Below are 27,567 nucleotides of genomic sequence, written 5' to 3' on the forward strand. Positions count from 1 at the left end.
TGCTGAGAATATAGACGGAACTATTTTGCCTCAAAAGGGAGAACAGGCTTCAACCCCTCTCTCTGACCCATGTGCAGTTCCTCCTCCATTTTCTCTTCCCAAGAAGCGGTGAGGTGATCACAAGGAGTTAGGGTGATACCAAGAAGCCTCCGTCTTTACCTCAGCCCTGGAGTGCAGGCTCTGCAGCCGTCTTGTCTTTGGGTGATTTCAAGGTAAATTGCAGACATCAGTATACTTCCCCCTAAATACTTCAGTGTGCATGTCATTAACTGGAGTTCAATATCTGTTCACAGCTTTTTCTTTTGAGGTAAAACTTGCTTAGGTTGAGCTGCAGAAACCTTGTGTGTATTCACTGAGTTTTGACAAATGCATACACCTGTGTAGCCCACACCTGGAGGACTTTTTGTTACCTGAGAGTGACCAGAGAAGCCAGTGGCCCCTGCCTGAGGTTTTATCCAAGGGGGTGGGGGAGAACTAGCCCATCAGAGTGGGTTTCAGGGAACAGCGAGGTGGAGGGAGGATAAGCTCTCTTTACACCCCAGCAGACCTGCCTGTTCAGGGTCATGGTTACATTGTACAGTGAGCCCCTCAGGACTCTGACACAGAGAAGTGCTCAGCCACTGTCGCTCCTCTTATTGTTGCTGTTGCTGTTATTGTTGTTATCCTCATCTGACTGGCAACGCTTGGTCTACCTTAATTGGTCAAAACCCGGTAGGAGAGGGGTGAATGGCAGAATCTGGACAACACACCTTACCCTGAACTTCCTAACATCTCTGAGCAAATAACAAATAGTGTTAGTTGTGAAAGTCAACTGACCCAGGGAGTTCACAGGTTGCCTATCCAGCAGCTACGCCCTCCTTTTTCCTTGATGACAAAGCCCACCTCCAGCCAAAAAGGCTGAAAATACCCAATGTTCACTCCCCAGCCTTTCCTATAGCTGGGCATGTGAACCAATCCAGACCAATAAAATATTAGGGATAGTTGCTGGGGGCTTCTGGGAAAGATTTTCTCCCTAGTAAAAAGAGCTACGTGGAAGGAAATGCCTCTTTCCTTCCTGATTTTAAATATTATCATGTGGGGATGTGATGTATGGAGCTATGGCAGCTACCTTGCCACCATGAGGGTAAAGCTAAGAGAATCAGAGAAAAGTCAGCCCATACTCCTGCATCTTAGAGCTGCTGAATTCTGGAGTGCTTAGCTCTAGACTTTTTGTTTTGTGAGGTCATAAATTCCTCACTGTTTGTTGCCTTTGGTTGGATAGTCTATTCTTTGCAGCCTAAAGGATACTAACTGATACACATGATTTGTAAAATTTATTGCTGGTAATACCAGAGCATTTTCTGAAAACAATCTTATTTGTATCACAAAGAAGATCAAACTGTTAACTATTTTAAAGAAAACTATAATCCACTGATTTGTGATATGAGTAAACCACCAGTTCTCAAAACAGTTAAGGCGGCAGAACAAGAGTTGTTTTAAAATGATGGTTTTCAATATTTGTAGGGATTTCAACATCATCATAGTCATCTTCAGGCTCCATGCAGCTTGGGAGGGAAACTGTCTTCCTATTTCTAACTTTATCTATTTTCTAACTTTATCTATGTAGCTGTTTGCTGATGTGGGGTTTCCTGTGGGGCTAGAATACACAAAGAGGTCCTGTGAAATCCTGGTATATTTAATTCTATCATCCCAACTGGTAATAATTTTTTTCACCAAACTGGTAAAAACATCGCTTTATTATAGGTGCCCAGCATAAAATCTCAACCAAATTACCCACACCCAGAGAAAAATGGCTTCTTTGTTTTTGTCAAACTGATTGGGAGATTTTCCATTAAGTTTCAACATCCGATAAGTATTTATTAAGTGCCAGGGTTTGTGCTGGATACTGGGAATATAGCAGTGAGGCAGACAAGTTCTATCCCAAAAGAGTCCCCAGATTAGAAATGAGGATGGAAAAGTAGTCAGGCAATTATAACGCAGAGGGAGAAGTCTTTCCATAGGGCCAAGTACGGGGAGCGGTGAGATCCCAGAGGAGTTGACTCATTCACTCGTTTGTTCTTTCAACATGTTTATTGAGCATCTCCAAAGTGCCTGGGCACTGTGCTAAGAACAGAGAAAACAATAGGGGGAAGGGAGACACAGCCCCTGCCCTCACGTTGCTCTCAGTCTAATGGAGGAGAAAGACAGGTAAATGGGTAGTTACAGCATGCTAACACTATGAGAGGAGAGCATCTAAGAGGGCACCAGACCCAAATTTGGGGCGGTGAGGAAGGAATCTACGCAGATGATCAGAAAGTGGGGAAGAATGTTCCAGACAGAGAGGAGAGTACTGTGCATAGCCACAGGGACAAGAGAGACCACAGACAAGGTCACTTCAAATGGCCGGAGCAAAAATTTGGGTGGAGTGGAAGTTGCAAGGGGGTGGGGCAGGAGAAAGTTGGCAAGAAATAACCGGTGACCAGATCCTGACAAATCTTGCACCCCATGTTAAGGAGTTTGGGCTTTTTTGGAGGATATTGGGTAAAGAAGAGATTTAAGCAAGGGAATGAAGTGGTCAGATGTTCACTTTAGAAAGCGGAGAGCTACTTGAGAGACGCAATCCCCAGGAGGTGGGAACGTTGGAAAGACGATCACAGATAGTGTGCTCGTTTCTGACTTCAGCACTTAAGAAGATAGCAGAGCACAAGAAGTTTGGAAGGGGGGTATGTAATCAGTTCCTTTCAGTGTTTGTTGAACTTGAGGGGCTGTGGGAGAGTCATATGGGGATGTCCTGGAGGCAACCTCGTCTGGAAATGAGGGGAGAGAGCTCAGCTGGAGTCTGCGATTTGGAAGTCATCAGAGCAGAGGTGGCGTGGAGCCCACGGGCATCGGCGAGATCACTCATGAGTGTTTAGAGTGAGATGAGGGCAGGGACGGGGACAGAACCCTGAGGAAGACCAGCACTAAAGAGTGTTCCAGAGAGAGAGGGAGGCTCCAAACAAGACTGAGATAGGCCAGACAGGTGGTAGGAGAACAAGGAGACAGCAGGGTCCCGGAGACCAAGGAGCAGTTAACCTTTACCTGGAAATTGCTTTTAACTTTTGCCAGAGATGTGGATGGTTTATAGAAAATTTCTGAGGAGAGCATACATGTGAAATACTTCTATCCTTTAGCTTTTTTTTCCCCCCCCTATAATTTGGAAAAAGAGCCCTCTCTTTGGCTGGTGGAATACCACAGTTCCATAAGAACGTAGTTAGAGAAGCACTGGCCTAAAATAAGGAAGTATTAACAGGATGCTGGAGTCTCCATGGAGTCTAGAAAGAGAGAACCCCGGAGGAGGCACATGTCCCCACTGGTCCGGCAGTGGTTTTGGGAGGAAGCTTCAATACAGCAGGAACACAATTCCCAATTCTTGAGGAGGAGCTCAGTCCAAGGGTCACTCCTGGGCCTTTTAATGGTTTTCCCCGGAAGCTTGCTCTTTAGCTAGATTTCCCAGGAGTTGTTTAGAAATCAGCATCTTGTGAGTCTAGTTAGAAAGCATCCAGTCCTAGGGCTCTAGTAAATGAACTTGAAGGAACTGATGAGGTTCAGGAGCCTGCAAAGCTGACCTGGGCCTCTTGTTTAACAGACAGCAGTCTGCTTCCTTGGCATCTCATTAGCTGCAGCACGTCGCACCGGAGTTTCTGCCTCTAGACGCTCAGGGACAGGGATCTGGAAGGAAGGGGCTTGGCGCTGTTCACATAGCACTTTATCTAAGGGAGGAAGCAGTAATGAAAATGGCGGGGGAGGCCGCTGAGCCCCCTGAACCCTCACCTTGAATTTGCTGTTTAACCGCCCCTCCATTCCTATTCCCCATGATTTTTCCTGGGGAAACCTACTTTTCCTGTAGCTCCCCCAATGCACATATTGCAAAGTGACATCCCCTCGTGTAACTTCTGTCCTTTGTTGACTGTTACAGTGCACCCGGGGAGCACAGGAGAAAACCTGGGTGAGAACTGGCACCTCTATGGTCAGTCTGGCCGAGGTCACTGAGAGGTGCTGGGGTGTGGCTGTGTGCAGGTGGGGAGAGTTCACATGAACGAGAAGCGCTCCCGCCCTTGAAGAACCCACAAGGCTTGACGGAGTTACTTGCTCACAAGAGCACTCAGCTGGAACTACCACCCACAGCCCCTCAATGTGTGAAGTGGGTGGGGAGGGTGGGGACAAGACTGTGTGCTCCGTGGGGGCCGTGCTAGGGATGGGACCCTGGGAGGCTCTGTACAATCAAACCCCAAGATTTAAGATCACTTAGAACCAGACAAACAAGAGAGGGAAAGGGGGAAGAGTGCCGAGAACTGAGTGGTTTCTCACGGGTGGGAGCCACGGAACCCAGAGGTCCTCTCCATGGAACTCGCTCAACAGAAGCTCGAGGTCTGGCTCGTCTCAGTCTTCAAGGCTGAGCATCTGCGTCTTTCCTCTGGCTGCAGCCATCTGATCAACGATGCTCCTGTGTCTAAGGTTTGGGAAGTGCTTATCTTACAGAGCTTCATAACATTGCCACAAGCTTTCGGGATCGGATACCTATGAAGTTCAACCCCTCTTGATTGTTTTAAAATAAGTTGTGTGAACCCTCTTCAGCTTGCCAAAAAGGAGAAACGTTTGTTTCTAAGTGATGCTTTTCTGTATTTGCAGGGATGTCAACATCGTCATAGTCTTCTTCAGGCTCAATGTAGCTCGGAATGGAAGATTTCTTCTTATTTTTAACCTTTTTGAGCAGTGTGTATGTAGCTGGTGGCTTACTTGGGGTTTCCTGTGGAGCTAGAAAACACAAAAAAGTCCTTAGATGCAAAGCTATTGTGTGTTTACATAATTTTGACCAAGTGGCTCAGCATGATTTTCATGGATTTTGGTGATCTTCCCACCTCTTGGTGGACCAGATCTCCATTTTATAGAGAAAACTGTAGCTCAGACATGACACAGTCTCGAGATCACCCCAGTGAGTAAATGGCAAATGGTATACATCTTAACTCTGCGTCCCTCTGCCTAAGACTGCACTGGAGTGGGAACCATGAAACAGAAACTTAGGTGAGAAACTGACCAGAGCCAGTAGCCAAATGAGTAGTGTTGGGTTTACAGATCCTAATTCTCATAAGGAAGTGATACAAACCATATTTCCTTTTTGGCACATCCCACTCAATGACTTACACTGTTCTCCAGAATTATCTGTAATTGCTCATGTTCTAATCTCTGCTAAGAAGGAAGGGGACAGTGGTGTTTTCAAAAGGTGGAATTAGTGGAGAACGGGTACATTGCAAAAGGACTAAAGTGGCCAGAGGAGGGATGGTGAAATAGCTCAGCCCCACCTTTGATGAGGATTGGAACCACCTCTACCACAATCTCATCTTTTCCTAAGAGAACCTGAAAAACTACCACCATTTCATTTCCTGCAGAGCTCTGCAGTTAGACAGATCCAAGATCATATTCAGGCTTCAGCAGTCACTAGCTGTGTGACTGTGGGTAAGTCACTTAACTTCTCTGTGCCTCAGTGTCCTCATCTGTCAAAGGAGAATAATAAGGTACCTGCCTCATAGAGTTGTTGAGAGGATTAAAGGAGATAATGTCTGTAAAGAGCCTAGCATGGGGCCTGATACACAGTACTCAATAAATATTGGGTAATGTTAATATTATTATTTATCCATTCAATCAAAACATTTTTATTAATTATCTACTAAGCTCCAGGCACTGTTCCTAGTGGTGGGTAAACAGTGGTGAACAAGACAAGAAAGTTTTCTATTTCCTATAGAGTTTATATTCTAGTGGAGGAGAGAGATAATAAACAAATGAACAAAAACTAAATAAGACAATTTCGGGTAATTCCCATAAGTTTCATAGAGAAAATTAGCAGGATTACTTTAGATAGGGTGGTGAGGAATGGCCTCTGAGCCTCTGGCCTGACATTTGAGCTGACACCTGAAGGATGAAGTAAAGCCAGCTTTGCGAAGAGCTTAAGGAAGAACATTCCGGTCAAGGGAACCAGGCAGTTTTTCTTTTTTTTTTTTGAGGAAGATTGGCCCTGAGCTAACATCTGTTGCCAATCTTCCTCTTTTTCTTTTTTCTCCCCAAAGCCCCAGTACATAGTTGTGTATACTAGTTGTAGGTCCTTCTAGTTCTTCCATATGGGACGCTGCCTCAGCACGGCTTGATGAGCGTTGAGTAGGTCCACGCCCAGGATCCGAACTGGTGAACCCGGGGCCTGCGAAGTGGAATGCGTGAACTTAACTGCTACGTCACCAGGCTGGCCCCCAGGCAGTTTTCTGATAGGAAGTGTGAGAGGCCCAGGGACACCCCAAGTTCTTTTTCACTCATGCTCCAACCTGGGATTTGAATATGGATTTACACACTGAATGTCAGGAGCATTGGTACTTATTCTGCCGGTTTTTTAACTTTTTCATCTCTTTTAAAGAGGATGCTGCCATCTGCAAATCCTAGTGTTACGGACTCAATGTTTGTGTCCCCACCAAATTCATACATTGAAGCCTTAATCGCATCACCACCACCCTCCCCCCCATGGCTGTATGTGGAGATGAGGCCTCTAAGGAGGCAATTAAGGTTAAATAAGGGTTGGGCCCTAGTACCATAGGATTAGTGTCCTTTTAAGGAGAGACATCAGAGAGCTATCTGTCTCTCTCTCTTCTCCAGCCCTCACCCTCGCCCCCCATGCACGCACAGCAAGAAAGCAGCCCCCTGCAAGCCAGGAAGAGAGCCCTCCCTAGAAACCAAATCTGCTGGCACCTTAATCTTGGACTTCTAGCCTCCAGAACAGTGAGAAAAGAAATTTCCATTGTTTAAGCCACCCTGCCTATGGTATTTTGTTGTGGGAAGCCTGAGGTGACTAAGACATTTGGACAACTGTCTTATCCCACCCCAAATGAAACTGTTATCAGCAAAATTTACTCACCGGCATGTTCTGAAGAAAGCAAACCCCGGGGTGGCAGAGGGGGTAATTGAACTGACGACTGGTTAGTGACGTTCCTGGAGAGAGAGAGACGGGAGGAGTCGGGTTCTGGTTTTGACCATGCCATAGTCAGTGGATTTAAAGGAAAACATCAAAGAAAATGGACAGGATTGAACATTTGAATCCTGGTCCCTAAAAGTTGGCAGCACTTCCTTCCCTTTCCAGGTCTGGCATCCCATTTGTAACTGGCACTCTAAAGAAACCATTTCCTCTAGCCCAGGGGGACACTGGCTTTGAGGGGAGGGAGTTGAAGCCCTGGACCTTAGAGCATGGAGCACACCTCCCTTTGTTCACTTGAGCTGGATTAGGACACGGAGGCAAGCACCAGGTGTATTTTTATTTGCAAACAGAGGTACTCCTAAAGCTATACGTACACACACCATGTGACAGCAATTCTACAACTGGATTTATACTTTACCAAACACGTGCTTGCCTATGTTCACCAAGACATGTACGAGCATGTTCATAGCAACACTACTCATAACAATCACAGACTGGACACTGCCCAAGTGTCCAGTGGCAGCAGAATGGATAAATTCATCATGGTATACTCCCACAGTGGATGACTCTGTAGCAATGAGAATAAACAGTCTACAACCACACACGATGAATCTCACAAAAAACGATGAGCAAAAGAAGCCAAACACCAAATAATACATACTGTATAATTCCATTTATATAAAGCATAAAAACAGGAAAAAACTAACCTATAATATTTCAGATAGTGGTTATCTTTGGGGTGTAATGGCTGAAAGGGAATATAAGGTGTTGGGGTGCTGGTAATTTTGTTTCTTGATCTGGGTGCCAGCTACCTGGGTCTGTTCAGTTTGTGGAAATTCACGGAGTTGTACTCTTACCAATAGTCAGCCCTGGTGGTCTAGTGGTTAATATTTGGCGCTCTCACCGCCCCAGCCCAGGTTCATTTTCCGGTCAGGGAACCACACTGCCCATCTGTCGGTTGTCATACTGTGGCAGCTGCGTGTTGCTGTGATGCTGAAAACTATGCCACTGGTATTTCAAATACCAGCAGGGTCACCCATGGTGGACAGGTTTCAGCGGAGCTTCTGGACTAAGACCGAGACTAGGAAGAAGGATCTGGCCACCCACTTCCAAAAAATTGGCCATGAAAAGCCTATGAAGCAGTGGAGCACTGTCTGATAGAGCGCCGGAAGGTGAGAGGATGGCGCAGAAAGACTGGGCAGGGTTCTGCTCTGCTGAACACAGAGTCAGAATCCACTCAACGGCAACAACGATAAACTCTTACTACATGTACTTTTCTGTATTCATATCATACTCGGTGAGAAGTTTTAACAAAAAGATAGACTCCAAGAAAGGCTCTTTACCTAGACCCCCATTTCCCTTTATGTACTCTGTTTTCCAAAGTGGTACGAGATTCTTCTGAGCCAAGTTTTGGCCTCCTGTATGTGGTTAAGTCCCCCTGGGAATGCATAAGCATTTTTAGGTTGTTGGGATGAGTGAAGAAGGGGACACGTGGCAAGAGCTCCATTTGTGGCCTCTCTCCACCCCTCCTTGGCTCTTCCCAGGAGAGGAGGGAAATTTATCTGACTTTGGGAAAGATCTGGCTGCTCCCACTTTCTCCTCCAGAGCCAGCCTGACTGCAGAAATATATATTCTGCTCGGGTCTTTGTCATTCAGAGAAAGGACTGTGCAGGAAAGTCTGCCTGGTTTTGAATTAGGAAATGCGCTTGCCCATGGAGAAGAGCCACATTCTGCAATGCCAGTTTGATTCTCGATAAAGGCAATATTTTGGTTAGCTAACTGCATGACACATTTGTCTTACTCCTCTAGGAGATCAGAACTGGTGGGGAAGAGGTCTATTATTTGCTGGATCTCTTGAGCCCCAACAAAAGTCATTTTAGAAAAGCATAGATTTTGTTTCAGATAGTGTATACATTCCAAAGAAAGGACTGGCCCTTGACCAGATCCTAGGAGATAACCTCTGAGCTCTCGGAATATCCTGCCTGATAAGAGTGTCTTTGTGTACCTAGGGCCTTGGGCCAGCCAGATAGTTTGTGCTAACAAGCTGATTGATGGAGAATGCCTGCTTGTGTTTGCCTGGGGCCCTGGGTCATGCTGTATTGGTTTGGCCTCTGGAGGGGCTAGAGACTCAGTAGCTAAAGTAGGTCGTTTGGTCGCTTTGTGCTAATGTGACTGACCCCCAGTAAAAACCCTAGAAACCAAGGCTCGGTTGAGCTTCTCTGGTTGGCAATGCTTCACACGTCGATGCTGGGCAATCAGCGCTGTCCACGTGGCTCCAGTGGGAGAGGACAACTGGAAGCTTGCTCTTGGTCTCTCCTGGACGCCATCCTGTGCGCCTTTCCCTTTGCTGAGTTTAATCCGTATCCCTTCATTGTAATAACCCATAACTAAATATAAGAGCTTTTCTGGGTCCTGTGAGTCCTTCTAGTGAATCATCGAGCCTAAAGGTGGTCTTGGGAACCCCGACACGGATAGCAATCATAAAGCCCCAAAGACAGCACAAAATGCAAAAGTAAAGCCAATGGCATATTTTTGTTCAACACAATTGCTTTTAGAGGACTAGACTTGTACTCCATCTGAAGAAAAGAAAAGTCGATCTAACCCTGAATGGTGGGCCCAGAACACAGCACCTCACCTGTGACCTCTATCAAATCAGATGAGACGAGGAGGACCTGGGGAGCAGAGAGAGCCAGGTGGTGCCCTGCACCCCCAAAGCCCTGAGACCTCTCCCCTTAAAGTGGGGAGAGCTGGCAGACACGACATTTCACTGGCTCCATGGTAAGATTGGGCGTTCCAGTCTCACCAACACGGGAGTGGAAGTAGACAGGCAGTTCTCAGAATTAGAAAGCAGAAGGATTTCTCCCCACTTACTCATACATCTTTTCTTCCTCTCTTTGATTTTGTTTCACAGGCTTGGCAATTTTCAATTTCTTGCCTAAGGAAAAAAATAAGCAGATTCATTTAGGAAGAATTAGCAAAAGTTGTGATTTTAGAGTTTAGAAGTCCTCAGAGACAAGGTGGGTTCAGGACTTTTGGAAGAAGAACCACCAAGAGGAAACAGCCTTAAGGACACAGAGCACTAAGTGGTGGAACTGACCCCAGGCCGTCTGACCACAGAGCCTCTCCCTGAGCCTTTCACTGAGCCAACGAGGGCAGGCCCCGGGGCTGTGTTTATTTCCTCATTGCCTAGTATTATGCCTGGCGCGTAGTTGACACTCAGAAATGTTGGCCGAATAAACAACCAAAAGTGTGGTTGGGAGGAAATGAGATAAAGAATGGGCAAAGCAGTTTGTAAACTGTGACGTGCTGGATATATAAGTTATTAATTATAACCTGCTTTTTAATAGGAGTGGGTCAAGATAAAAGGTTTTGTTCAGGGTCATACTTTTGTCCAGATCTGAGAATGAAACATTTTAAGAAGGCAAATGGATAGAGGACTACAGGGGCCAGAATACACTTTTGGTGTTAATAAAAACCAATTACCATCAAGCGGTAGAGGGGAAAGAACATTGAACAGGAAGCCCAGCAGACTCAAGTTCTGGTCCCAACTCTGCCACCAACCCCTATGAGACCTTAACCAAGGCGTCACCTCTGTATGAATCTTAATTTTTTTATTATCTAAAAAGAGATCGAGAAGAATGACACGAAGATTTCACTTCTTGTGCAGCCCTGACCTTTCGGCAGTGGGCTGAACAGGAATCTGAGGCTGTGTCTAGATGCAACGGGAGGACAGTGCCTTGATCACAGAGGGATGCCTGCCCAGGGTGCCCCAGGGGAACGTGGCTGTCCCTCTCAGCATGTTTACCACCCCCAGGTGTACTCCAGGCTTAGGTCATCATGTAAAGGGATAAGATCTCAAGAAAACACACCATCGAATCAAAGATTTCATGTTTCTGGAAATGAATAGCAAAATGGAAAACCCACCTGTAGATAATCTAAACTTAGTGTTAACCTCTAGGTAGCTGCTTATTTACGTCTGAGGATGCCAAGAACCTCTGGCCAAGGTGGATATAATACCAGAAATTCAGAGTATTATCTTAGAGTAGGCAATCATGGTGGTCAAACATGTTGATTATGGATTGAGTCCATTTTTCCTGCCTTAAGACAGTTGTTTTTTAAACCACTTTATTGAGGTATGACTGACATACAAAAAGCTGTATATCTTTAATATATACAAGTACATAACTTGATGAGTTTGAAATCAAGACAGTTTTTGACATTTCATGGATTTGTGCTCTTTCAAGTCCCAGAGATAAGATGCTGTGATCAGAAGCCACTTTGGAGGGAGAAAACACTGGAGCATAGTGTGCCTTGAAACATTCTGCTTTCACCCAAGTCCTTGGGGCTGGAAGAGTTCTTGGAGATTAGTTAACCTTCCTCCCTTCACCATGCAGATAGGAAAACCGAGGCCAAAAGATACAAGTTAGTAGCAGGGCTAGGACTCAAACCCAGAATGTGTGACGCTGAATCTAAAATTCAGCCTCTACAGGCACAGGACTAACCTTGCCCTAAAGGAGCCCTGTGCACTGATAACCACCACTTCTCTGCCCCCCCTCCACCTGCCCAGGTGAGATGGCCATTACCTTGTCTAACCAGCTGCCTACAGACACAGTACATGATGACGCCCAGGCCCATGGAGACAATGATGATGGTCACAGCTAAAATGATCCAGAAATTGTCCCTCCACCAATCCATTGCAGTGGAATCCTGAGAAGAATGGAGATAGAGGAATGAAGCATGAGTGAAAGGCATCCGGGGTTAGGGGGTGGCAGGGACAGTTATCTACCATGTTGTGGAGATAACATCTGCTTAGAGATCAGGCAGACACTGGTTCACAATCAGACTCTGCTCATTAGCAGCTGGGAGACCTCAGGCAAGTCATTTAACCTTCTCTGAGCCTCTGTGTTCTCATCTGCAAGATGGGTGTGATACTGTCTACCACCATTTTACAGGGGATTTATGAGGATTAGAGATAAGATAGGTACTTACTAGGTGTCACCGACTAATTGCCCCAAGGAACTCAAGAGTGGGTTTGGAAGCATTTAACTGTTTTTCCAAATTGTTTTTTTCCTTTTATTATGTTAAGGAATGCAATCACCAACCACCCTCAACCAGACCAAGCCTCACCATAAGAGCTATGTCTATGACCTTTGCCTTATTTTTAATGCTAAGATCTCTCCAGGAGGAGCTTAGGCCTTATTACCATAACCTGCAGTGCGTGTGGAAACATGTTTTCCAACTGAGCCTGCGCAAATGAATACCCGCCTCTCCCTTTTGAATATTCATTTCCCACCCAAAATAAAAGGTCCCTGCTTCCCTTTGTTTGGGGAGAGAGCCATGACTTTGGAAATTATTCCGCATGGTCTCCTATTTGCTGCAAATATACCTTACTTCATGTGACAACTACTTCTGGTGGAGAGTCTGATTTAACTGGCCAGGAGGCTAGCCCACTTTGGTTTTGGTAACATAGGTAGTCTAGAAATGGCAGACAGAATCACTGCTCTTTCTTATATCGTCAAACATGCATCCGGAAGAGGAAATGCCATTTAAAGCAATAACTGACTGTAGTTGTTTTTATATCAAAGGGGCGACAGACAATTCATAACAGGGAGAGAGAATTTTGAGAGCTCTGTTTTTTTTTTCTTCTTGAGGTGGGGGTTAGAAAAATACCCTGACGGGTCTCTTTGAGTGAGGTGTGGTCAGAAGGGGGAAGGTAAAGATGCAAAGCAAACTAGCTGGTCTGCACAAGAAAAGTAACAGGAATTTTGGGGCTGAAGACTGGCCGGCTAGAGAGGAGGGTCTGGGAAGAGGGAGGCAGCAGAGGGAGAGGTCAAGAAGAGAGTAGATCTGAAATGTTCTCCCCATAAAAAAAGAAATGGCGATTATGTGGTGGGATGGAGGTGTTAGCTAACCTATGGTGGTAATCATATTACAATATATAAGTGTATCAAATCAGCATGTTGTACACCTTAAACTTACACATTGTTATATGTGAATTATATCTCAATAAAGCTGGAAAAAAGGAAGAAAAGAAAAAAGAAGTAGAAGAGAGCAGAACGTCCCCACAGTAGAAAATGACCAGTGCATTTGAAGGAGTTATGTCTAATATTCAGTCTTCAGTTGTTGCCTGTATAATGCTGTGTTGCAATCTTCCGTTACCATCAAATCTTCAATTAAATTGCACAACAAAAGCTCGTATGAACAGAACCTGGGGAGAAATGACATGTGTGCAGTGATTTTCCAAGCCAGGGGTGACACATGGGCAAGTGGAGAGAAGAGCAGCTGCCAAGTGCCAAGTGGCAGTGGGGAGTAGGCTGCAGGATGGACTCAGAGGAGCAGCCTCTGGGAATTCAGGGAGATCTTGGGGAGGGGCTGGGCTCCTCTCATCTATGGAATGAGCATTGTGCCAGTTCATTTGGATATTAAAGTAAAAATGATCCTTGAGGCCTGGGAGATATCTTGGCAGATGCTGGTTATGTGAGAATTGACTTCCTCTGTCACCATTTAGCCAATGGAAACTCACCCATGCATGTTTGGGTAGTACCATTTCTGGTTCATGCTTTTGAGTAATATTAGTAATATAAACACAGCCTCAGGCAGGTGGCAGAGGAATAGCGACAAAATGAGGCTGCTGTTAAACCACTATTACTACAAAGACCTTCTAACTTGGCTTACTCTGTAAACATGTGTTTGTATTACTGGCTTGGTGTCTTCATTTATTAATTTGTTATATCATGATTTGGATTTTCTGTTCCAAACTTTGTTTCTTTTAGTGAAGGTTTGGCTTGATCAAATATAAGGTTCTTTGGCTATTAATAAAGTTATATGTGGCAAAACCAATTGTGTGTAACTAGCACTCTTCTAGACACATCGTTCTGCGGCTTACTTTTTTGCTCAACATTATGTTTTCGTCATTTATCCATGTTGGTGGATGTGCTGGGGATTTACTCTTAAGAGGAAGTGTCAGCTACCCAGGATAACTCACCTCCAAGGCATGCACTGGTAGAGGTTTTCTTGTAGATCACCTTTTCAGGATGCACAAAAGAAAGCAATACAGAAAGGAGAACACAGGGAAAAAGAAAAACCATGGAGACTGGAAACTTGGCTCTCAGTAGGGGCCTGGGAAATTTGGTTTAGCTGGGCCCACTGAGGGCAAAGGGCACTGGACTTAAGAAGATGCCACATATCACAGGGCGGCCTCTGCTCAACAAACCTAAATGGGAGCCTCACCTTCTTTGCCTCTGGGGAACCAGATGGATGGATGGATGGATGGATGGATGGATGGATGGATGGTTGGATGGGTAGGTGGGTGGGTGGGTGGGTGGGTGGATGGATGGATGGATGGATGGGTGGGTGGGTTGGTGGATAGATAGATACAGATACATAGATAGATAGATAGATAGATAGATAGATAGATGATAGATAGATAGATAGATAGATAGATAGATAAATAGATAGATAGATAGATGATAGATAGATAGAATTTTCTTCCCTCTATTTTGTCATTCTTTTCTCTTATTCGAATGTTTGTCTCCTAGTTCTTTGTCTAATTTTCCTCTCGTATTTTCTATCTCTTTGTCTTTTTGTTTTACTCTTGAAGGATTTCTCCAAAAAGCAACATTAACATACTCTTTAGAGCTGTAGAAGTAAAGACCAGAACACAAGAGTTAAAAGCTGTTGCATCTGAGGAGTATGTCTGGATAGAAGGATGGAAGTGGGAAGACAGGGGGCTGAAACTCCCCACTATAAACCCTCTGAATCAGTTGACCTTTTAACTATTTGCATTTGCATTTACTTTGGTAAAATTGAAAAAAGAGTCAATCAACCATACAAGGTAGCTTCCATGAAAAGCCATGGCTCAGATCTCAAATTCAAAGAAATTTCATTCTCATCAGATTCCTGGGGAAGAAAGAGGAAGCAGAATGATGTCAGAAAGTGAAACTATGTGTCGCTTTTCAGAACCATGCAGAATGATAAGTATTTTGCAGTTGTGTTCTTATAAATCGAATGGATTTGATTTGCCATTAGATGTTTCGAGTGTGTTCAGTGCACCAAGCAGTCTGCAAGTGCTTTCCTTTCTCTCACCTCATTTCATCCTCACCACTACACCATTTTCCAGACAGGGAGCTGAGATTGAGGTGAAATGACCTGCACAAGGCCACCCAGGTAGGAAGGAGGGTGGAATGGCTTTCTCTCTATGTCACAGGGCTTCCTCTGTTGATGTTAGTCATGATGCCCCCAAGTCATCAAGGAAAGACCAAATGGCATTCAGGATATCTTACTTTGTGTGTGTGTGTGTGAGGAAGATTGGCCCTGAGCTAACATCCATTGCCAATCTTCCTCTTTTTGCTGAGGATGATTAGCCCTGAGTTAACATCTGTGCCCATCTTCCTCTATTTTGCATGTGGGACGCCTCCACAGCATGGCTTGGTGAGCAGTGCGTACGTCCGTGCCTGGGATTCGAACCTGCGAACCCCAGGCCACTGAAGCAGAGAGCACGAACTTAACTACTACGCCACTGGGCCGGCCCCTGGATATCTTACTTTAAAAGGAGCATTGCTGTGGTAGTAATATGGTGGTGTGAGGGGCCAAAGAATTCCCCAGAATGAATGATCAGGGCCACAATTGAGAGTAAAAGTCCCAAGTTCCCCACATTCTAAGACTGGAGAAACAGCACTCTTCTCCATGGATTGCTGAGAGATGCCTTTTCAACAGAACCAAGAAGAGCTTATCTTTTTGAGAGAGTGTGGCTGAGGGAGGGGAGCCCCCAGAGAATCACTTCCATTCCCGGTTGGATGTCCTCTGGGCTCCCAGGCTATTTTAATGGCCAGGGTGCCATCGGAGAGGAGAGAGGAGCTCTGGGGAGAGACAGAGGGGAGTACAGCCATTGGGGGGCATGTAATGGGTGCATGATCAAGTTCAGGCCCCGGACAGTTATGGAAGCCGAATCCCACCTGTGTCGGCAGACCTGGAGCAGACAAGATGGAGGGGGGCAGGCCTCTTGAGAGCTACTGAAGCATGGCGCAAAGAAATGTTTGCATGAGAAGGTGCTGGTGGTCAGCCCAAAGACGCAGGCTAGTCTCTCAAGGGACCACAAAGGATTTCTCAAAGGCCAGGGGTTGAGTCTCCACCCAACACCACAAAGTAGATCGGCAGCAATGGCTCACTAATGGGAGACTTGCTGTGGAAAACTGTCCCTGTCTTTCCTCCTCAACCCAATACAGGGAAGTAAGGCAGGGGAATGGTGCTGAGGATGCTGGGGCAGCCCACCCCTCTCTCTAATCCCCTCACTGGGGCCAAGCAAGGAGCTTTGAGTCCAAGGTAAAACTGAAGTTTTAAAATGGGCATGACTAAATTTTTAAAACCGAAATGAGCCTGCTTGGCAATCAAAAGTAACTTGAAAGTTTTGGAATTGGACTGAAATGTCATTGGGGGAGGCCACTCCCCACTGGAACAAGGTGAGGGCCAGGCAGCAGCAGTCATTAGAAACAAACTGCATTCGTTTCTTGTGGCTGCTCTAAAAAATGATCATAAACATAGCGACTTAAAACCACGCAAATGTATTGTCTTATCGTTCTGGAGGTCAGAAGTCCAACATAAGGTCACTGGGCGAAATCAAAGTGTGGGCAGGGCTGCGTCCCTTCTGGAGGCTCCACTGGAGAAGCCATTTCCTTGTTCTTTTCAATTTCCAGAGGCTCATGACCCCTTCTTCTGTCTTCAAAGTGAGCAGTGTCGTGTCCCTCTGACAATTCTTCCATAGTTATATCTCCCTCTGACCTCCTCGTCTGCCTCCCTCTCCCATTTATAAGGACTCTTGTGATTACATTGGTCTGCCTGGATAATCCAGAATCATCTCCCCATCTCCGGGTCAGCTGATTAGCAACCTTAATTCCACCTACAACCTTCGTTCCCCTTTGCCATGTAATCTGATGTATTCACAGGTTCTGGGGATTGGGAGGTAGACATCTTGGGGTGGGTGGGGTCACCACGCAAACCACTTCATGCTCAGACCTCAATGAGACTCTTTAGTTAAGGTGGTTCCATGGGTTTATATATTTAAAAATTTTGGTTTTTGCCTTCGATTGATGTCTCAGGAAGGAAAGGGGGAAAAAGTGAGTGACAATTCTATCTTTGACTGGAAGTCCATCACGTAGTGTCTGACGTTGCTGACCCAGTCAAGAAGCAGTGGGGACCTGTCACAAGTGCTGGGAACAGACACTGTTTAATACAGACAGGTCTCTATTTCTGGGAGGTGACTGCCAAATGGGAGGGAAGATCTGCTTTTAAGAGTTTGAGGGCATAGGAAGGTTCTCAAGGCAGGACTTGGTCTCAGAAATAAAGCAGGGCCCTGTGAGCCAGAGTAGGGGCCCATGGTTCAGTCCAGACCAGAAGAGGGTAGGCTCTAATGTGGGACCAGAGCTGGTCTAACTTTTGACAAGAGATTTTCACATATTGAGGTATACGGTCTAACTATTAGGGTTCAAAACTGGTTCAGCCTGAACTAAAGAAGCCTGACTTATGGCCTATCAAACATACACTGTACATCTGCTTTAGCCATTAAAGTAACGAATGCACCCTCTTAAGATAAGAATGCATACTTCCCCTCCTGCGCCCTCTTGGTAACACCTGTATTAGTCCCTTTCCGGACATCAGGCTCATGTTGACCTGTTAATTTGCAACTAAATACCTCTTTGAAACTTTGATGAAAATGTATCCTGGGTGTGTTTAATGTATATTCTTTGTTCTAAAAAGACACAAGACTGTACTGAAAACCATGCTTGTCTGGAATGCTTTCTAAGGCCTTTCTGGGTTATAGTCCTCACTTCGGCTCAAGTAAAACTCACCTTATTCCTCTTACCTATAGAATGGTTACTGGTTATTTTGCGTCGACACCTTGAACCATAGGCCAGCAGGGCCCAGGGCGTGGGGGGATGAGGGGCTGAGTCCACAGGTACAGGTGTCTGGGTCCCGGCTGCTGGGAGGAGTCAGGGAGCTGCAGGGCCTGACCTCAATTTCTGTCAACTGGGGGAGCATTTGGTGGACACCATGCACGGAAGAAGGAAGAGTGAGAGGAACCATGGGAATACCCTTAATTATCAGTTATCGAGTACTTTGGGTGTATCAGGCCCTGGGCCAAGAACTTGAGGAATATTGGAAGTTTCCAACCCTGCCTGAACCTTGGAACCACCTGGGGAGCCTGAAAAACTACTGCTGTTTGCACCACATCAGATGCTCTGATTTAATGGACCTGGGGTGGAGTCTGGCCACTGGGGTTTTGTTTGTTTTAATAAAGTTTTCCAGGGCCGCCCCGTGGCTTAGCGGTTGAGTGCGGCGGCCCGGGTTCGGATCCCGGGCGCTCACCGACGCACTGCTTCTCCGGCCATGCTGAGGCCGCGTCCCACATACAGCAACTAGAAGGATGTGAAACTGTGATGTACAACTATCTACTGGGGCTTTGGGGGAAAATAAATAAATAAATAAAAAATTAAATAAAGTTCTCCAGATGATTCTAATATGAGGCCAAAGTTGAGAATCAGTGATATACATGTTATCACTTCATCCTTATTATAATCGGGGGGTGGGGAGGGGGTTATTATTACCCCTATTTGACAAATGAAGAAATAGAACTCAGAGAGATTAAACAATTTGCTACAGGCAACACAGCCAGTAATTGACTAACCTAAGCTTGCAGCTCAGCCCAGTTTGATGCCAAAGTTCATGCTCTTTTTACTCTGCCAGGCTGACACCAACCTGATAAATGTTGCTTTTCATAACAGAACTGAAAGCAGAAGCCTCGTTCAAGAACTTCCAATATTGGCAAGACCTCAGCCTTTAGCTGTGACTTGTTCCACATAATAAGAACCTCAATATGAAAATGCACTTTAGAAAAGTAAAACGCATCGGGCGCTACCTTACCACAAGTTCTAAGTACCATGTATGTCCCATCTCATTTACTCCTCACAACGGCTCTATAAGGCAGGTCATAATAACTACCCCATTTTACAGATAAGAAAATTGAGGCTTAGAAAAGTCCAATAACTTGCCCAAGATTCCACAGAGGGTGAAAAGTCAGAAGCCAAACCCAGGTCCTTCTGACTCTAGGGCCCTGACTTGTGACCACCAAGCCAGGGCTTTGGGAGATGTATTTAAATGCAGATACCAGGGTCCTACGTCCCTACTCCACTCCCAATTCTAATTTGTAGGTCTGGTGTGGCACTCGGAAATCGGCATTTTTAACATGCACTCCAGGCGATTCCCAGGCATCAGGGAGGAACACTGCATCCAGCCGTCTGCAGAGGCCCCAGCTGGGGCAGGAAAGGAAGCTGGAGGCTTGCTCCCCACAACAGTCAAAGGCAGCAGCAGCAGAGGCTGGGTGGAGCGAAAAGCACTCAGAAAGACTCCTTGAACCCAAACGCCTTATCTGTTTGCTTGTCACAGTACCTGGAATTGCATCATCAACAAGTCACTTCTCTCCAGAGCAAAGGTCCATTCCCTCCGCTCCCCCTTCCCCTCCGTTTAAACTCCTTTGCTTGGGTGTGCCAGATATTGAGGAAGAGAAACTGATTTTTACTGGGGTGTGAATGAGGTCATTGGACCCTCGGGATTCCTTCCCTGGGCCACTGGCAGGAGCAGGGGCATCCTAGAACCTTGTCCAAAGGCCTTAGAGGATCGTCAAAACTGAATACGATGGGAATGAAGACCCTGTTGTCTAGGCATCGTCCTCCCTGCTTGCTGCCCCTCCCTGCTCAGGAGCTCAGGGCTCCTATACGCCCTCTCTCCCTCTCTCCCCAGTCATCCTGCCTTCAGGACTGACTCTGAATCGCATTCACTCTGTAACCTCCATGACTGATAACAGCTTCACGGGGGCTCACAGTCAGTGCAATGAAAGCCCAGGAGGCAAGAGAAGCTTGAATTTCAAGAAGGGAGGAAACTGAGATTGACGAACGTTGCTTGTTTAAAGTACGAGAGACTTCAGTGTGTTTATAAACCGTGAAGGGCCAGGAGAGAGGACAAGAATGAAATACAGAGACAGGAAAGAGAGCTGAAGCAAGATCTGAAGAAGAGCAGAGGAGAGACTTTCAGGGACCCAGATGAAAGAATGAGCTTTTGAAAGGGAACAAGGATGGAGCCAGACTGGGGCATGGGGCAGGAAGTTGAGAGCTCACCCCCACGCTCCCATTCCCTCTGAAGTAGGAGGCAGTCACTGCGGGGGGGAGGCAGACCCCCGCAGTGTGTCATGATTGAGATGTGAAATGCATTTTTCTTCTGAGCCCATGGACTCTTACCCTGATGGCTGTCTCTTGGCTTATTTGGTCATTTGTTCACTGTCTGTCTCCCACACCAGTGTGTAAGCTCCTCGAGAGCGAGGGCCTTGCCTCTGTCTTTACCACTGTGTCCAGTGCCTAGACCATCACCTGGAACACAGTAGGTGCTCCGTACATTTCTGCGAATATATGAATGAATGCCTGATGCCCCCACCTCTTTCCTCTGCTACTGGTGCACTTCCCTTCTGATGACACAGGTGGGAGGCAGTTTGGATGCAGGGTCTGAAATTCAAGCGCTGTGCGTTCTAACTCTAAAGCCACCTCAGCGGGACATGCGACCCTGGGCAGACTCCCTGTTCTCCATCTGCCATCGGCTGCTAGCCTTCAGCAGCTGGCTGGGAAGCAGAGGCCCTGCAAGTGTTGGGGGGTGGAGTTCCAGCCTCTCTCTTGTTTCTCCCCATTCCTCCAGGAACCCAGGATATTCTCCTCAGGGAGCCTGTTGTCATTCTGAGTGTGTCAGGGTGGGAGAGTAGCTAAGAGCCACCACCAGGCCAGCCTCAACTCTCACTTCCTCAAAAGGCATTTCTGGAGAGTCAGCAACAGAAATCACACTCACTATCTACTACCGGGAATTCTGGAGACTGTGGGTTTTTTCCGCATTTGCTTTTTTTTTTTTTTTTTTTAAACCAAGATCCTCCGAGTAAGAAATCCAGTTTGCAATGCGGCAGTTACACATATATTCACACAGATGAGATAAGTTTCACAAAATGTCTTGATGACATGATGCACTCCAACATTTGCTCTCCTATTTTAGCCTATTTCATGAAAAAAAGAACTGAGTGTAAGCCCCTAAATTTATTTCAAAACCCACTAATGGTCATGTCCTGTATATTGAAAAACTTGAGCTCCTCTCATGAAAAATAAATGATCTGAAACAGCCATGAGTCTCAAAAGGTGTGGGTAGTATGCATGGGAAGGGGGGAACAGTAGAGTTTCAGAAAGTTGGAGTTGGAAGAGACTTCAAACAAGTCTCTGTGGGAAGAGGCAGACTTGCAAACCACTCAGTAGGAAGATGGGGAGACCTGGATTTGAGTTCAGCTCCTTGCTCTCTGTCATTAAAGGGCTGCGTGGCCCTGGACACAGATCCGCATACCTGATGCCGGCACTGTCCCCGATAGCAGCCACTGGCCCCGTGAGGCTACTGAGCAGATTCTAGCAGCTAGTTGGAGCTGAAATGTGCTGTGAGTGTAAAATCCAGTGTAAAAACTGGATTTCAAAGACAGTATGGAAAGAAGAATGTAAAGATCGCATTAATAAACGTTTATATTGATTACATGTCGAAATCATAATGTTTTGGATATATTGGGTTAAGTTAAATGTATTATTAAAATGAATTTCAGCTTTTTCTTTTTCTTGTTCTCCCACTTGAAATTTTCCCCCTTTGCCCTGCTCATACTCAGATTCTTAGGATCAACCATCTGGGCATGTTGTACTTACTGATGTCAGCTCCAAAAATGTAAAACTGTGTAAAAATAGAATGGAATTCAACAGAAGAATGGATAAACAGGCTGGTGTATTCATACAATGAAATGCTACCCAGAAGTTTAAAAGAATGAATTACTGATACACACAACAACTTAGATGAATCCTGACAACATTACATTAAGTGAGAGAAGCCAGATACAGATGAGGACAATCTGCGTGGACTCTTTATATGAAGTCCAAGAATGGGCTACACTACTGTGTGGTGGTAGAAATCAGAGAGCGGTTGCCATGGGGAGGAAAGGGTCTGATTGAAAAGGGGCACAAGAGAACGTTTTGGGGTGATGGAATTTTCTACATCTTGTCTTGGGCAATGGTTACAGAGTATATACAATTGTCAAATGTATTGAACTGTACACTTAAGACACACATTTTATTGCTGTTGATTATATCTCATTAAAAAACAAAAATAAAAAATAGAATGAGCTGCCTTTAAAGTACTTAGCTGGCTGTGCAGGGAATGAAGCTTGCTGGCAGGAACTGGAGACTATTGAATTCTTCTGGGTATTGGGGGGGGGACTTGGGGTTCTAGGGGAGAGGAGGATGAGAAGAAATGGGAGGAGAGGAAAGGGAGCCAGCCAGATGGTATGAAGGCGTGAGAAGCAGCTGGTGGAAAGTGCTCAGGGATGGTGTGGCCAAGACCCTTTAAGAACAGGGCCATATTACGTTCAGTGTGCAGTTGTTTACTCTGCTGCATTAGAAACCTCTCCTGTGGCCCCTGCCCAATCTTTAGTAAAGTTCACTGCATCTGCCAATGCTCTGGTGAGCAGTTTTGTTTTGACTGTGGGGAACCAAGAAAGGGGCTGAGTTTCACCCCTGGGTCAGTGCAGCATGGGACAGAGGCTCACTCGCGGGGACTCAGAGTACAGTGCTAACCATGGGAAAGAGGCGGCCTCCTGGGGAACCCACAGAAGTCTTGGGGAGCTTTGGGCTTCTGCAGTGCGTGGAACGAGGGTTTGAGCTGCTCTCAACCTAGATCTCAAAGGTGTGGGAGGCTGTAGATAATATTTGGGCTACACTTGCTAGTCAGCATGAGCAGTTCTTGCCCAAATTCACCTCTAGTTCCCAGACTGTCACTGCCAATGCTCCGTGAGACCAACTTCCCACCTGACTTCCTCGCTGATGTCAGCTCCTGAAATGGCCACGGACAGTTGATGGCAACTTAAAATCCAAGTGTGCACTGGGAAGGGCAGGGCATCGTAATTAAAATGAGTCCAGCCTCTCCTCTCCCTCTCTCTATCCTCCCATTTCTGTGAAAGGCTGAGTATAAATCCAAGAGAACTAAGCAGAGAGTGAAGTGACCACGCCCTTTGTGGCCATGCGGAGCCATGCTGATTGATGCGCCTCCTTCAGTGTGATAGCTTATCCCACCGTTAGGGTAACACTCTCAGGTTAATATTGTGTCTGATTTATTTCATTATAGGACTCAACTCTGTACGCACTCACCCATCCTAGTTTATTGCTCCCCTGGCATATTTGTCTGCCCACAGATAGAAACTACATCTATTGGTTAGCAAAAATGAAAAATAATGATAAAATCCTATTCTGGCAACGCTGTGGTGAAACGGATCCTCCCACAGGCCAGTGGCAGTATACAATGATTTAAATTTTTTTTTTTTTGAAAGCAAATGGTAATATATTTAAAAAATGGTCATATCCTTTGATTCCATAATATCATTTCTAGAAATCTAGCCTAAGAAGTAATCCAAAGGAAGTAAAAGCTAAATGCATAAATATGTTTACCTCAGTATAGATAAACAGGGAGCTACCTAGCAAACAGTGGGGGATTGAGGAAGAAAATTCCAGAAGGGCCACTTGATAGGATAGGATGCAGCAATCAGGCCATAGGAAGAAAACATCATGAGCAGACTGTTGGGACACCACATAAAATGAAAAAGGCAGAATACAACATTCCGTCTGTGCTGCAGCCACATCTTCACATAACGTGACCTGAGTATGTGCTAGAAACAACTGGGAGACAAACACGGAAAAATGATTTGGATTTTTTTAGTGTGTGAGAGCAGGAGCTTGCTTTCTTTCCCTACCACCCAGCCTTGCTGAGAAGCATAAAATAAACACATTTTCAAAAATTTAAGTATCACATCTTGAAAGAGCTTCTGCTCCCTACTCCAAATCGGTTGCTTTTCTAGTATTTTTGAGATGTTTGGTGTTATGTGTTTGCCCTTAGCTGAACCTTCCAGAGTTGCAGATTATTCAAGATTCCTAGTAAGTTTATCTCAGGACTTCTATAACCCAGAAGTCCTTCCCTGGGTCCAACCAAATTGTCTCTTGCTGGTGCTTACTTTTCTTATTCATTTGGTTCTAAGAATGTAGAGGAGAACTCAAAACCTGTCACTCAGAGGCCCTCTGGCAAAAACGCTGCTGTCCTAAGTGGGTGGAGGGGACTAGGGATGCCTGTGCCTTGATGACAGCAGTGAAGTTTGTATTTCTACTTCTAGAATGTATTTACATTGACAAAATAAAACAATGATAACTTTTCAAAATAGCCACACCTAGGAAAAAAAGACTAGAAGGCAAAACACCAAGCTCTTTACCGTGGTTGTTGTGAAGGGGTGGAATTTGAGGTCATTGTTCTCCTCATTTCTCTACAGTTTTCCACTTTTCAGGGAAGGAAAAAAAGATTCTAAAAAAAATAAAAAGGAGCTCCAGGCCTTGTCTGCTCCAGGCTCAGCAATCCCACTTTCGATGTTCCCTCAGGGGGCCATGCGTGCAAAGAGCCAGCAAAAGGAGTGACTTTAGGGACAAATGATGCGTGAGAAGGTAGAAGTGAAACCGACAAAGCCGAAACCAGGTCTCCTTTGTGGTAAATTTCCAGAGAGCAAGAGCAGGCGGCTGGATTGAGATCTGACCCCAGCCCAGCAGACCTTGATCCCGAGGCCTCTGGAAGGCAGGATGCCTTATAAGCAAATCCCTGAATGTCCAAGACAGTGACACAGACACCAAGGCTGGTGGTGTTCCAGGTCCTTCATCCAAGGGCTCCCAGATGTAGCCCGAAGTTCACATGGGGTCAATGCCTCGACCCCCACCCCCACTCCAGCACAGGCCCACTAGGGTCCTCTCACATAACAGTTACCAACCTCACCCTCAGAATCCAGAGAGTGAGAACAACCCCTTTACAGTAGACACACTCACTCCCAGTCATTATGTCATTTCAACCTGAGAGGTAAGCTTCTTCATCACACCCAAGGAAATAGAGGCTCAGAGAGGTGAAGTAATTCTGAGGTCACCCAGTCAGTGACCGGCAGAGTGGATTCTTCAAGGCCAGTGTCTCTCCAACTCCACCCAGCCATTGTGCCAAGGCCCAGCTACAATCCCCCAGTCCCAGCCCAGTTGGTCACTCAGACAGACCCATGCTCAGATGCTTACCTGGGTCGCCAGGGTGTCCAGATGTGAGCTGCTGAGGAGAGAGCAGTGTGCCGAGTGCTGTGGCTCAGGTGCAGCTGGTGAGAGACGTTCCTCGGCCACAGGCTTTCCTCCCACCCCGGAGCAGCGAGCGCCAGCCTGACCACACTTCCCCTTTCTGCTCAGCCCACGGGGGAGAGGCCCAGACACAGTCACCAGGCAAGCAATGCCTCTTCCAGGGAGGCGCCTCTTAAGGCTTTCCAGGAGCCAGAATCTTCTCAGTGTCCCTTGTGCTTCCGCACAGGCCACCTGAGGACCATCCTGGTGTGGAGGGGTCAGGCCCTGGGGTGGAGACTTGGCAGTATGTAGGGGAGATGGGGGTGTCCCCACTGACAAGCCTGCCCTGAGCATTCCCGGAGTTCCAGAGGATGGGAGGACCCACTCCCACCCAGAGACAGACCTGGGTAAGAAACCAGCTCACATGTGACCAACACACCATCCCACAAGGAGAGCAGCTCTCGAAAACCTGGGGGAACCCTGGAACTGCTGACCCAGCTTCTGCTCAGGGAGGCGCGGGAAAGCCTCCTGTGTCTAAGGGTGTATAACAGGCTGCATCAAGAAATGGGTCCAGTTGACTATTTTGGCTGAATTGAGTCTCTCCCCAAAACACTACAAGACAGAATTCCTAGCAAGGCTCACAGCTCTTAAAATGGGGCCGGGGTGGGGAAACCAATCAACCATTTTGTTGAATTGACTGTTCTGACTGAAATGAGCAGTCACATCAGTAAAAATAGACAAACTGATGTGCACTGGGTCTGCTCGGAGCAAACAAGTTATTCTCAGCAATAATGATGATACCCTCAGATGGCTGGTAAATGTTTAGCAAGTGGCTCTTGGGGAAGAAACGATTCCTGATTTGTAGTGTTTGCTAATTTCCGTGATGTAAATATTCCCACCATGGCCGATTTCAAGCTACTAACAGGACATCACTGGACTTGGAATTGGGAGATGTGCAGCGTCAGCAGCGCGGAATTGATAAACCCCATTATTGAGCACCTGCTGGGGACCCGGGCCGGAAACCAGCGTTATACATGCCTGATCTCACCTCAGCTTACTTACCTGGAAGCTTATCATCTCCATTTTACAGGTAAGAACGTCAAAGCTCCGGGAGGTTACATCATGAATCTACCCTGCACAGCCAGGGAAGGACATGGAACCCAGGTCTGCCCATGTGCAAAGCCTGTGCTCTTTCTAATAAGAAAGACTTGATCCAAAGTTTAGTGGCTCAAAAACCTCCCTATAAGCAAACTTAAAAGATCTTTTGAGAAGCAAATAAATGCTTCTGTGGGTAGAGCTCGTCCTCTGCTACCAAAGCAGTGACTCTTCGGTTTGGGTTCCAATGATTTATCCAATAAATGATTTGCTAACCCTTTTGGATGGCCCTATTCAGCTGTGACACAGAGAACTTGCTAGAACTACTGCTGCCCACTATGCTCTTTGCACAGCAAGTCCAAGCCTGGGTGTCGGGAGATCAGAATTCCAGGCTCAGTTTGCAAACAACTTCCTACGTGAATCCTCTCCTCTCTGAGCCTCAATTTCCTCATTTGTAAAATAAAAGAGTTTGACTGATGAACACTGAGGTGCCTCAGGGATGGTGCCATGAGTCTCTCTTCTGTTATCGTCTGCTCTCCACAACTGGGACAGGGGTCCTCCTCTACTACCCTCCCCAACCACGGCACCCAGCACAGTTCTGGGCATGACAGAAAATGCCTCATAGATATATGTTGACTGAAAAAAGAAGCCAGGCAACCCACTGAGAGAAGAAGTGAGTTACATACACCAAAGGAGGCAACTTCATTCTAGCAAACGTGAGGGCCTACTTTGCCAGGCCCTGTGCTGGGCAGCACGAGGGCCAGAGAGAAGAATCAGACCCAGCGCCTGCCCTCAGGGAAGTCTCTCAGGCTGTAGGAGGAAGATGAAGACATAATACAATGCAGGTGAAGTTCAAGGCCCTTCACTTTGTGCCAGGCCCTGTGCTCACAAGTCTCCACTCAGGGCTGAGCAAGTCATGGTTCTGGGTGGAGCCCATGTTCTCCAGGAGGGAATGGCACAGAAGTAATTACTACTGAAAGCAATGAATGCTGGGGCCCTGGGAGCACCGAAGTGGAAAGGCTGAGAGGGTCCCAGTAGTAGCATTTGAACTGGGCCTTGAAGGATGTGTGGGAGCTCACCAAGTGGAGTGAATGTGAAAAGACCAAGCCAGAGTGTCTGCAGAGCAGCAGGTGGCTGTGTGGCTGACCAGGAGTGAATGTGTCGGCAGAGGGAGGCCTGAGAGCAGTTTAGGCCCCACACCAGGGCACCTGGACCTGCCCGCTTCCTTGCCACCCACACTCTTCCGCTGGCTCCACCATTGCCTTTCCGCTA

General features: G+C 46.4%; 1 protein-coding gene across 1 annotated transcript; it reads right to left on the reverse strand.

Moving 5' to 3' along the window:
- Positions 1–1,294: 1,294 nt before the first annotated feature.
- On the reverse strand, positions 1,295–25,554 carry SCIMP (SLP adaptor and CSK interacting membrane protein). The gene is made up of 5 exons (XM_058559457.1): positions 25,168–25,554; positions 11,557–11,680; positions 9,845–9,908; positions 6,917–6,990; positions 1,295–4,776 (listed from the first exon to the last, which is right to left on the reverse strand). Exons 1-5 carry the CDS (start codon positions 25,552–25,554, stop codon positions 4,568–4,570), a joined length of 858 nt encoding a protein of 285 aa, XP_058415440.1. The 3' UTR covers positions 1,295–4,567.
- Between the last annotated feature and the right edge of the window lie 2,013 nt (positions 25,555–27,567).

Source organism: Diceros bicornis, chromosome 18, assembly GCF_020826845.1.
Source record: "Diceros bicornis minor isolate mBicDic1 chromosome 18, mDicBic1.mat.cur, whole genome shotgun sequence".
In the NCBI taxonomy this organism is placed as follows: Eukaryota; Metazoa; Chordata; class Mammalia; order Perissodactyla; family Rhinocerotidae; genus Diceros; species Diceros bicornis.

Bases quoted from the DNA above. Each gene is read 5' to 3' on its own strand.
- SCIMP (XM_058559457.1), bottom strand. From the start codon at position 25,554: ATGCTCAGGGCAGGCTTGTCAGTGGGGACACCCCCATCTCCCCTACAT. The intron at 11,681-25,167 runs GTAAGCATCTGA...CATTCTTCTCAG, and splicing joins TGGACACCCTGGCGACCCAG to GATTCCACTGCAATGGATTG. The intron at 9,909-11,556 runs GTAATGGCCATC...TTTTTTCCTTAG, and splicing joins TAGGCAGCTGGTTAGACAAG to GCAAGAAATTGAAAATTGCC.